A 12,656-nucleotide genomic window follows, 5' to 3' on the forward strand; every position below is an offset into this window, starting at 1 on the left:
AAACTTGCTTGGTGGAATGATCTCATTCATAAGAATCACAACTGTCCCAGCGAGGTTAGTGAGTACTATTTTTTCCCCTTTTTTTCGCTTTTTTCTTTTGTGGATTTTTAATTAATAAACAAATAAATAATTACTGGACGGTGCCCTACTGCGAGTCGCTCACTCCGCTCACATGGTATTCACGTTCCTTCAGAATCAATTTTCCAATTAAATTTTTTTATTTGTTTGTATCATTAATTATATATCAAATATTTTGGAGTAATTGACTAACACGATCAGACATCAAACGATATTGTATCATTAATTATATATCAAATATTTTGGAGTAATTGACTAACACGATCAAACATCAAACGATAAAAATTATCGATTAATGGTTTGTTTGGAAGTGTTTTTTTTTTTTTTTAATGACAGAAAACATTTTTATTAAAAGTGCTTCTGAAACTGATCCTTATTAAAAAAAAAATACAACTGAATTCTGATAAAAAAAAAAAAAAAACACTTAAATGCTTCTTGCAAGAAGTAGACAACATATGATTCTTGCAGAAATCACTTCAAGTGCTTTGGAACCTAAAAATAATTTGACACCTTCGCTCTCATCGTCATGTCTGGGGTTCTGCAGATAATTTGATACCTTGCAGGGTGCTGGGATTGGCCGCAGAGGAATTATGTCTGCCCTCGTCACGTAATATGGTGGAATTATGAATGTTGGCTTCATGGAGTGTGACAGCAGGAATTACATGAGGAGTTGTAAGCAAGGGACCCTTGGAGGCGACACTCAGTTGATCTTGGATTACTTGAAGGACAGGCAAGCTAAGGTCTGTGCCTTGTGAGCATTCCAACTTTGAAGCAGAGCTTCATAGAATGCAGAACGGCGAGAGGGTGGCTATAGCTAATACAGCTGGAAGAGAAGAAGGGTTTCATCTTGGAAGTCCATCAAACAATACCTTCGGTGATCGTGAACGGGGGTTCGAAACTCTATCCACTGTCAGTTTCCTTGTAAACGCTCGAATACCTTAATGATAATATTAGGGCTTCGTTGTCTTTTGAAGTAGGTGCAGAGGGATAGTTGGCAAGAGATCATGAGTACTGGAGACATGGAAGATTGGTGCATGTGGGATAAATGTGTTTGTTCTCATTTTTTTTCGATTATTTGACTTCTGGTGTATAGTTTTGCGGATGGTGAGTAGGCGATGGTTAATTTGCGTTCCATTTGGACTTTGCAGGATGACGAGGACCAGAAAATGGAGAAACTAGAGCTTAACTTGAGCATGCACGACGGAAATGTGAATTGTATAGAGCTAGTTTGCTTTCGGTTTTGAAAGATATTGAAGAGCAAAAATTAATTGAAGTTCTATTATAAAATCAATTGACAATATGGAGAGTAATCCAGCTTACTTATAAGCTCATGCAAGGTTGCTCCTCCCATCAATGTGAGACTCATTGTCAACATGCCTCCTCACGTGTGGTGAATTTTCAAGCTTAACACGTGAACAATAGAATGGGATGACGTGGAGGCGTGTGGCTGTTTAGTTTCACACATTTGACAATCTGCTATGATACTATGAAAAAAGTTAAGGTTGCATCATAAAACCAATTGGCAATATAGAGAGTAGCCTAGCTTACCTATAAGCTTATGCAAAGTTCATCCTCTCATCAATGTGGTACTCATTCTCAACATATAATTTGTGGCACCAAAATATTATATGCATGAACATATGATAAATAAAACTGTTGTCCAATATATTATAGCCAGTGAACTGGTTATACGATTTGACAAATGGGGAAGAGATTCTCTCTGGATCTCTTCCACCAAATCCACACAATCATTAAATTCAGGCTCTTGAAATTTGATCTAACGGCTATTATAACTTTTAAAGGGACCTCCAGTTTGTAGCTGTTAGATCAAATTTTAAGAATTTAAATTAATTGATTATGTGGATTTAGTGAAAGAGATCCAGAGATGATCTCTTTCCATATTTTAGAGTCGCATAATAATTTTGTGTAGGCAATCAAGTGGGGACTAATGAGAGAAACAATTAATTGAAAAATGAAAGTCTTTATTACTGTGTATAATCACTAATTTTATTGAGAACGTATGAATAAATTTAGAGAGCGCTTTATTCACACACATGATTATGACTAAAAACATTTTTAGAGAAGAAGAAAAATTGGATTTCAAAAGCACTTGAAGTGATTTCTGAAAAAAAACATTCAAGCGCTTTTTTAGGATTCATTTGAATTTTATTAAGGATTGATTCTATAAATATTTTTACAAAAAAAATGTTTTTAGTCTTTTAAAAGTACTTACAAACGAGCCTATATACCAAAGGCGACTCTTCAACCATTATTTTCACAATCTAACTTCATAGTTAATACAACAAGTTAACACTAACTTTCCCAGAAAATGAATAGGGAAAACAAAAAAAATAGTGTCTGATCAAATAATTTTTAACTGAAGGTTGGCGTGACCAACCCGTGCCTTGTGCCTTTCGAAAAGATCCTGCAGTGCTGCAACAAACTGACCGTGCACTTCGTTCACCTGGAAAGAAAAAAGTATGAACTCAGAAATCCAGCAGCACCGATATTAAGCTACAAAGTTGTGAAAATATATAACTCCGTGAAGCTGCAGCACCCAGTCAACACCAGACAAAACTTTTTTATTTCAGGTACATTTAAAACTTCACTTGCATGTATTTCGCTATGAAACTAAATCTATATTTGTAGGTTTTGAAAACATTAATAGCTCTCTACTTAGGAGAGACCTCTCCAGTAAACAAGCTTTATAAATATGTAAAACCACATGCTACTGCTCTGTAGAAGATAAGAGATGTGAATCCAGATGTGAATCGAATGGAGGTTCAATTGCACGAACAAAACCAACGAGGATATCCGAGGTAGCGTAGAAGTGGCCGCAATTAAAGATAATATGAGAGAAAATTGGTTAAGATGGTTTGGACACAGAAACGGAAAACCTACAGATGCTCTGGTTAGAAAATGTGACTATGAGATGGAGGCCAGGGCAAAAATGGTGGAGGAGGACCTAGAAAGACTTGAAAAAAGACTTTAAGAAAATATATGGAATACTCGGAGCTAACAGAAGACATGGTGCAAAACCAAGTGCGGTGACGTTCTAAAATTCATATACCCGACTTCACTTAGTGGGATAAAGATTTGTTGTTGTTGTTTATGTATTAAAAACATTCATTCAAGAATGATGCGCATAGAAGATGAAGTCCAGGGCAGCAGAAAGAGTGCAATAAAGTAATATGAATACGGTCCAAGCACCGGTTCTCCATGATTGAATGTTCACAGGGGACTAAACACATCCGATATACTCAGTTGTTCGGGTGCAATTCATACCTCTTCCATGGTGGGTTGCGGAGTTTTCTTGAGATCGATTGGTTTTCCGACCACCACGTGCATTGGATGACTGTAGGGTACAGGAGTTCTGCAGCGGAGAAGCATGATATAAACCATTAACAGTTGAAACCGTAGTGCTGCTCATTTTCAATCCTCATCAATGTACAAATATACATAACGAGTCAACAGAGTAGGTCGAACGCAAAATTTGAATTAAAAAAAAAATTCCTTGTTTGGTTAGTAAAAGTAAATAATGGTTTAATAGTAGTATAATTTCTTCTCAATCTAACGGGAACGTTTTTCAGCGGAATAGATTTTCCTTTCAGTTTCTGCAGACATACTTTCCAAAGCTAATTGTAAAGATAAAAGTTCTACTCATGAAGAGTACGATAACTCAGAATGCATACCCAAATATTCCCCAGAAGAAAACTGGGGGGAACTTGAGAGCTCTAGCAATCTTCCAAACTAAATCCCCACTTGGCCTCCACCATTTGTATACATTTGACTGCAACATGGACGGATCGTAAGAAAAGAAATGGAAATTATCATTGCATTGCTAGATGATATACATGCATGAGAGAAAAAGAAAAGTACAATCAACAACTAAAGATATAATGAACGTAACGGCCCTTTTAATAATCCCGTAATTGGATGCGTGAAACCACACAAAAATTGCAACAAACTAATCTTAAAAGCAAGAAACTATTGAAATCAATACAGGTTTGGACCAGAAAAGCCAGTAATTAACAGACTCAAAACAGATATTATGCAACTGGCTAACTTTGTAGATGACTTAATGGGTGCAAAAACTAGATAGAAAATGGTGATACCTGACCAAAGCAGAAAACTGGAACCGCGGGATGGCCCAGCTCCATGGCTATGCGAACAAATCCTCTTCTCGACTTAAGGTATGCTACCTACAAAGCAAGCAACCGATTAGCAATTAGAAACGGAATTACAATTGAGAAAACAGACACCAGCTGATTGTCAGATTAGTGCATATAGCAACAGATGACTTGATGAAACGGTACAGCAAGAGCACATGAAAGATTTTATAGATGTAAACCTCAGTGCCAGGCTCCATGTAAAATGTCTCCCGCACTCCACCAGGCACAATGATGCAACTATAACCGGCGGATAAGTGGGAGATAAAATTACTCCTTGTGGCCGGTGAAAAACCCAACCATGTCCATATATGTCTCATGAATGGTGTGTAGAACACCTAAACATAATTCCCGCACAAATTATAGCTAAAAATTTGTAAGAAAGAAGGCCGAGACATGATATAAAAAGAAGAAAGGATTGTGCCAACGAAGCAAAGAAATTTTACCGCGCTACTCGCAAGGGTCTTGATTTTGGTGAGAGGCAAGAACCCGGTAAGGTCAGCAAGTGCGACAACACCAATTGCTAAAACCGAATGTGGTTCATAACCAAAGACCGCATGAACCACAGAGCGCCAAATGCCACTCATATTATTAATTCATCAAAGCTTCTAATGGGATAAAAATACATTGGGGAAACATGCACAAATTTGACGAGTCACAATTAGACCTAGCAGTCATGTCGTGTCGTGTTTTCCGTGTTTATATTATTTTCGTGTCATACCCGATATATTAACGGGTCGTGTGGTGTAGTTCTCGTTAAAATAACGAGTAAAATGATCCGACATGAATTCAACCCGTTAATATTAATGGGTAATATGACCTTACCTGTTACCCGAAAGAAAATATATTTTAAACTCACAATCTTTTACTCAAAAATCGAACTGGAAGGACACTAAACCGTGGTTTATATCCGTTTAGTGTAATTCAGTTATATTTCTGATTAAAAATTTGTAACCAGTTTTACTTTCATATCCCTACTAATTAATATAACACTCATTATCAACCAAAACTCTATGAAATTACTAGTTTAACTCTCTAATTAAAATAGAATATGAATAAGAAATATAGGGCAAAAATGTAATTTCACATAATCAAATTTTGCTGTTTTTTTTTTTTTTCAAAACCTATCATAACATATATCTAATTAAAAAAAATTAAAAATTTTTTTTTCCCACCCCCACATTCTCTATCAGTCTCTTCCTCTCTCCTTCTATTTCAAAAACAAGATTAAAAAATTTTCTCACACACTTTGTGTGTGCACATATACATATGCTAGTATCAACGATGAAAATAGGAGATACCATAAGAGTGATTAGGATCAAAGGCATTGATATCCTCTGCGTGCAGCGTCACGGGAAAATAAGCACAGGCATGCTTACATATGTACCTGAAAATCCAATTCAAACCAAAACAAATTACTTGTGTACTTGTCAGTTCCGCTTTGTGCACAACCGTCCTATCTTAACTAATCCGATACGATAAACCGAAATATAAGCTCTAAAAAGGGTACAACTTTTACCTGGAAAGTGATCTTCCTATTTTGCTCTTATCATCAATTGGGATGATCACAAACAATACAAGCAACGCAAATGCACTGAAAATTTCAAAAATTTCAGCAAATAAATTAATAACTTAGAGGAAAAATTAGTATCCAATCACTATTTTTTTTTTTTAATATCCAGTCTCTCGTTATTAATGTTGATGAGACCTTATCGGTTTTTAGATTTTGATCGAAATCCCTAACATTAATATATTAATGAATTTAAATGTCAATTACATAATTTTTTAAAATAAAAATTAGTAATGGATTTAGGGTTTTTATACTCACACCCTTATTAAACTTTTAAATGATTTTGAATTCAAAACATTTTCAAAAGGGATGTGCTATCCACACACCCCATTTTACTTCTCACACACTCCTTGATAATTTATGTCCGTTGATCTTCTTCAATTCATCCAACCTAACAGCCGAAAATTAAAAAGGTGTATGAAAAGTAAAATAGAGTGTGTGGATATCACATCCCTTTCAAAAAAAAAAAAAAAAGATTAAGTTTGTACCCATTAGTTTTTCATAAAAAGATTTTCAATTTTTAAATCTATTTACCCATTCGTATAAATTTTCAATTTTTTGTAATCTTAAATGTACCCATTCTTAAACATACTAATTTATTATATGTAAAATGTAACATATTTTAGTATAAATGTACCCATTTTTTTTATATAAAATCCATGCAATTTTTTTCTAACCCATTTTTTAAACTTATATGGGTACATTGATTTGACAATGTATCCATGTCAAATTTAATGGAAGAAATGTAATTAAGCTTAATATCTTCTTCTTTTTTATTTTATTTTTTTGTGCTTTTGAAAAATACTTCATTTTTGGTTTAATATATATAGGAAATTGTTATTAGTACTTCAAAAATCTCATTTTACACTTCAAATTTTCTATATTAAAAAAAAATATATACTATAAGCAGTGTAGAATAAGAATTTTAAAGTGTCAATAACACTTTTATATATATATATATATATATATAATATTAAAGAATATAATTTATCCTTTAATATATCTCATAAATTATAGATTTTATTTGAATTCTCATTTGTATAAACAACATAGTTTAACGAGCACAAGATGGTTCAATGGTGTGGAATGAATTCTAGGCTCATATTTTATACGATATGTTCTGAGTTCAATTCATAACGTTGGTGAATTATACGATAATGATCATGATAAGGCTGAAATGTCTTTGTGAGTCTAACTAATCCTCTTCAAAAAGCAACAACAAATTTTAATTTTTAATTCAAAATAACATTGGTAGCTAGATATCTCGTCCAAAGTCTTTAGACTGCAAAAACAAGAGACGTGATATCCACACACCCCATTTTATTTCTCACATACCTTTTTAATTTTTAACCGTCGGATCAAATGAATTAGAGAAGATCAACGGACAGAAATTATTAAGATGTGTGATAAGTACACGCACCTCAAAAAACAAACTAGAAAGAAAAAAAAGGATTTGTGAAGTAACGAAGGATGAACACTTACAGAAGGGCCTTGGAAAATGGAAGGAAGAATATTGTGAAAAGAACCAGAGCCATGTTGAAATGGATTGTACCCAGCCAAATACCCAGAGCCACAAACGAGTGCAGAGCATTGGACCCGAATATTTCCCTGCCTTTGAAAACTGCAATTTTCTGAGACTCTTCCTCCTTCATCTCCACCATTTCTGCTTCTGCAACTTCTTCTTCTTGTCCTTCGGAACAATTTAATCCGACCCAATAAATTAATTTGTAAATAAAGAATGAAACTTGGGTGGGTTGGAGAAGATGTGGTCAGTGTTGAGTAGCATTGGTATCACCGTCGCAGCTGCCTTCTCTCTCTGTTGTGCGCACAATTACATCACTTCCTGTCGGTACAATATTAAATTTTGAAGGACCGTCCGTGAAATGTCAATGTTAGCAACATATGAAGAAAGACGTTGGCAATATCAATGGTGTTAAGTGGTGCGCCTATCGGTTTGAATTACGGAGAACTTGAATGAAAAGTTGGATTTAGACTGAAATGGATTTTTATCTTTAATCACAAAGTTATTATTGGGAGTTTATTAACTACATAACTAACATTGACATTTTACAACGCCACAATATTTTTTTTTAAAGGGATCACTTGGTGGTTCACCACGGTAGTGTCATCTTTTTGGAGATCTAGAAAGTTTACAGAAGCATTTCAATATTCTTTTAACAATTATCTTGTAATTTAACAATGTCAGTAATCGAACTCAGGATATACAGTGTAAAATACAAACCTGAAATTCGTCTCCAATTACTAAACCATTATGCGATAGTTCACAAAGATAATTTGTCCAATTTAGCCTTTCTACTAAACATGACGAACATACATGTGACCAATCTCATTCACAACTGGTCCCAACGAGACTAATAAGTCCTATTCTGGAAAGGTCAATTTTTCCTTTTTTATGTTCTCTCTTTTCTTTTGTGTATCATTAATTATAGGCTAAATTTTTTTCATAGTCATGTGGTGAGCCGCTACTTTTAAATCAATATGTGATGAAACTATTAATTTTTACCTTGTGGTGAAGTTCGCTATCAATGATAGTCCAAATCGAAATTTCTCCCATAATCTCATCCAAATATAGCGATAAAAAGGTTATTCCATTCTTTTATCATTTCTTTCTTTGACAGTTTAATTTTTTTATTATAAAAAAAATAGAGAAAAAAGAAGAAATCTCTCCCCATTCTCAGCCTTATATGCCACACCGACACACAACCTTACCCCCTCTCTTACATAACCCCAACCTCATTACCCCAAACCATCACCGCCCACCACCATTAATCAAACCAAATTCAATGTTTGCATAATAATTGATTATTCTAATCTTAGATACGGTGAGGTACTTTGTGATTTTTCCAATCTTGGGTTTGGATTTTTGATCCTCTTTGTGGAGCTAAAAATAATTCCAAAAATTCTATAGACGACACGTGGACTTTTGCTCAAGAAGGACAAGATTGCACTCATCAAATGGGTAGGCTCTTCAGATACTCTCACGCGTAGTTCACACCCCTGAAGGTCCCTGCAGCTGAATGCGACTGCCCACAACTCAGATGTCATTGGCAAGGAAAAGTTAAAGCATTAAAGATAATGATTAATTACCCAAATCCTATCTTTAATACATTCTCAATTAAAGATTGACTCCATTTAAGTAAGTAATCCATATTTAAATCAATTAGGGATAATTACTTCATTATCTCAAGATATTATTTCTTATTTAATATCTTGAGAATATTGCTCCATAAAACCTTGGCAAATAGGATGCCGCCATGTGTAAGGTAAAACCCTAACACCATAGCCAGCCACTCCCCTATATATACTCCCTATTCTGCCAAATTTTGGTAAGCTTTTACAACCCTAAAAATCCCTAAACACTTTACTTTTCTCAGAGAAACTAACTTAGGCATCGGAGATCCATTGGCCTAACCCCCCATGGGAGGCTTAGGTTCTTGATCAAAGGTATTGATTGTTTTGCAGGTGCATTTTCATCAAAACTAGAGACGGCAAAAATTTGCTTAGACAAATTGGTGCTTTCATGAAGAGTTGATTCAAATACTCAAAGAAGCCTCTTGCATTTGGTTTCTTGAATTTTCTGTTATGTTGAATTTCTCACACGTTGTATCCATTAATTTTTCCTAGAAAAGTTTCTTGATCATTCCCTGGAGAAAGGATACAATGGTAGGAAATTCGGACACCACGACGAATGAAACCCCGTACGTACAAGGATTTGGACCGGAGAGTGGAGACGAGGACATAGCCCCAAGATGACGATCCTCAAGGCTCAACGCAACGGCGGGAGAAGTCCCACAAGCGTGGAGCCACGCCATTACCGTCGCTACGACCCAACAGCCATGACAAGGCTGCCAGGCCATTGCCCTTGCAGCAGCCCAATCCCCAAAACCCTGGGCAGGAGGCCCAACCCACCCCAGTAGCAAGCCTAGCTGCACAACGTCAGCCAAGCTCGGGGGAGTAAGCTGCAGCTTAGCGTCAGCCAGCCCATGCGCCACCCTAAAGTGTCCATACGCACGCTCTGACCACCCAGGCGGGTTGGCTTGCTTTGACGACCTGGCTTGTTGCCCAATCCAATTCGAGGCCACTTCTGGCAATTTCGATTCTGGCCATCGATCCCGCAATCTACCCAGGGTTATTTTCACCCCACTTTTCTACAAGAATGCCCACTCTGGGCTCAAGCTTTGTACCTGCAATCCACTACACTTCCATCACACATGGAGACGCCTACTATCCAGACTCTTCTAATCCAAATGGAACACAACCTGCCCAGCAGGTCACCAATTTGACCAGCGCCCTCGCGCAACAGACCACCTTGGTGAACCAGCTCCTTGAGCACATCGAGACGTAACGTGCCTCAGACAATATGTCTCGAAGCAGGACAAAGGCAAAAGAACGTGACTTATTCCAGTGACGTCCCATCAAAGAGCCGTTCAACCCGCCACGAACCGTGCATTCGAGTAGTGTGCGCTCTCGTTTGGGCCCTTGGGAAAACGTTTTATCCCACCTCAGTGCGCAAATAAGTGTTCATTCCTGACTCGGTTTACTAGTCAGTGTGCATTCGAGGTTAGGTCCACACTCCGACAAGTACTCAAGACATTCCAGGCGAAACATCCATATGAGGCTAGGCCCACAAAGAGATCCTCATACGAGGTACGGGAGTAGGCACCCACATGCAACTCATAAAATAAAATCATCAATGGAAAACAAAATGAAGAGGCATTTTACCAAACGATCGAAGCGATCTAATTGTTGGAGAATCGACATTGGAAGACTGATTTCCTCTTTTTCGTTTTGTCCATGATCAAGACGTTGGCGTAACTACATTGACGATAAACAAATATAAAGCAGCTTCAAGCATGCATTTTTGCAGCTAAATTGTAAAAGTACTAACATTTTCCAAGAAATGTTATCCGTACCTTACCAAATTATCAAGTCCCTACTGCATCTCTAACATTTGGTCAAACTTTGACATTACTTAGTTGTATCCGAATTTCTTTTCAAAACGGCATGCTAATTTTATCTGTGTCGCTCCAATTTTATCGGAATCGTTTCCCGAATTTCTTGGAGTAAGTTTTTCAAAGGATCCAAACTTGTTACATCTTGCGTGACAAGTTTATGCATATATTAAGCTAATTAAGCTTATAACTAGTCTGATTTCTCGTAATTAGGTTCATTGTTTCCCAGATTACATTGCTCTAAACAATATCCACTTGGAATTGTTTAAGAAATTTATTTATTCTTTTATGTAATTTAATCTCACGTCTCTAAACTTGATTACATTCATCATTCTTTGTAATTTGTTATTTAACAAGACAAAAAAGTCTAAATTCAACCTTGAGAATTCTATGAAAACCCGGACTAGCACGAGAGAAATTTTAACTACGACTGGGATGCCGAAAGATCTTCTCGACTTGCACAATAAATATATGCATAACTATATATATTGTGTGGTAAATTCTGCATATGGTAAATTCTGGATACAGAAATTATCAGTCCTTTTCGTTGGGACTTTTTTTTTCATATGGCATGAAGCAAGCCATAAGTGACTGGCACGGCAACCACCCTCCAACTAAAACCCTAAATGCAGATGGCATGGCCGGGGATCCACCCATACGAGCTCCCACGCCGCCAAATAAAGCCAGAGCTATTGAAGCCACCATCACAACCACCGCGATTCTTATAGTATTTTGAGGAATAAACACGGCTGAGAGTAAAGGCACAAGTGAGCCGCACAGAAATGCCAAGGCTGATGCAGATGCTGCCTTGTGTGGACTCGGCAATGACTCTTCCCCTTCACTAACTTGTGTGATCTCAACGGCAGTAATCTTCCTCGCTTTCTCCGGCTGCTCTGGCGGCTTGGATGGTGAATTTCCAGATGGGATTACTCTTGGAGTCAGTTCAATTGAAATGGTTAAGTTAGATTTTTCATTCCTTTCTTTCTTACCCATCTCAGTTTTTAAACTGCTCTGTCTTAAAAGAGAAGTCTTTTCGATATCTCTGTGTTGAAACTGAAACAAACTCCCCCACAGCCATGCTACAAGCTCCTGCAACAGCTCCCGCTATGCCGGATAAGATCGTCGTCCAACGATCTACCTTAGCTGCCCCAACACCAAGCATCAGCGACGTGGTTGACAGCAACCCGCCGCTTGCTCCCAGAAGAGCAGCTCTGAGCCACTGAGCTCTCTGCGCTTGCTCGGTCTTCGTGTAATTCTCATCGTCAGTTACAGGAAGCTTGCGTTCAAGCGGGGTTTCAAGTGTTTGATGAGAAGTATCCATGGGAAAGAGATGGAAAATTTTTAGCGCAGCAATTGGGTTTGGGGAGTGTGGCTTCTTCAATTTTCCACAAGCTCGGAGGAAAACGTGGTGTTATAATTCGAAAGACAAGACAGACTATGCTCCCACATTTGATGATCGAAAACCAACCAAAAAAAATCTAGGTGGTTCCGTTGAAGACACAGAAGCCAAACGTTTAAACCTATGTACTTGTCGCATCTCATGCTTTCTGCTAATATTTAAAGAGAGTTGTGACCAAAAGGTCACGGATTTGAGTTGTGGAAACAGCCATTTTGCAAAGCAAGGGTAAGGTTACAATTCCATTCTGTCGAAAATTTCGATAGTTCTTTTCATGTTACGTATGTGCAGAGGCATTTATACACTTGAGATTCATTTGTTTGCAGGTAACTACAACAGATGATATGTTTCACTGGAGAATTGTGTTCCTATGAGATCGAAACAGATATTTTCATAGGCAAACACTATACTTCTTATGCTGGTTTCTCCGGATTGAATGTATGAAGCTCACCAAGGTATTCGATGCTTAA

General features: G+C 37.0%; 1 protein-coding gene and 1 pseudogene across 2 annotated transcripts; both read right to left on the reverse strand.

Annotated features, from left to right (window-relative positions):
* Nucleotides 1-2,320: 2,320 nt before the first annotated feature.
* On the reverse strand, nt 2,321-7,755 carry LOC103959141 (diacylglycerol O-acyltransferase 2D-like). Of its 2 annotated transcripts, none has more exons than XM_048575363.1 (9): nt 7,300-7,755; nt 5,767-5,841; nt 5,549-5,634; nt 4,694-4,770; nt 4,430-4,585; nt 4,194-4,280; nt 3,771-3,868; nt 3,364-3,451; nt 2,321-2,542 (listed from the first exon to the last, which is right to left on the reverse strand). In XM_048575363.1, exons 1-9 carry the CDS (start codon nt 7,476-7,478, stop codon nt 2,441-2,443), a joined length of 948 nt encoding a protein of 315 aa, XP_048431320.1. In that variant the 5' UTR covers nt 7,479-7,755; the 3' UTR covers nt 2,321-2,440. The 2 variants fall into 2 exon arrangements, with proteins under 2 accessions (XP_048431320.1, XP_009369767.2); XM_009371492.3 differs by having other exon boundaries at nt 4,694-4,800.
* Nucleotides 7,756-11,324: 3,569 nt separating this feature from the next.
* LOC103959139 lies at nt 11,325-12,611 on the reverse strand (annotated as a pseudogene).
* Between the last annotated feature and the right edge of the window lie 45 nt (nt 12,612-12,656).

This window comes from the organism of the source record quoted next, unplaced genomic scaffold (genome assembly GCF_019419815.1).
Source record: "Pyrus x bretschneideri cultivar Hongxiangsu unplaced genomic scaffold, Pyrus_bretschneideri_v1 Contig8, whole genome shotgun sequence".
Lineage (NCBI taxonomy): Eukaryota > Viridiplantae > Streptophyta > Magnoliopsida > Rosales > Rosaceae > Pyrus > Pyrus x bretschneideri.

Coding starts and splice junctions, on each gene's coding strand:
- LOC103959141 (XM_009371492.3), bottom strand. CDS start 7,478: ATGGTGGAGATGAAGGAGGAAGAGTCTCAGAAAATTGCAGTTTTCAAA. Junction 4,801..5,548: donor TGATCCTAATCACTCTTATG/GTATCTCCTATT, acceptor TGGTTCATGCGG/TCTTTGGTTATGAACCACAT. Junction 3,869..4,193: donor CAGTTTTCTGCTTTGGTCAG/GTATCACCATTT, acceptor TCCATGTTGCAG/TCAAATGTATACAAATGGTG.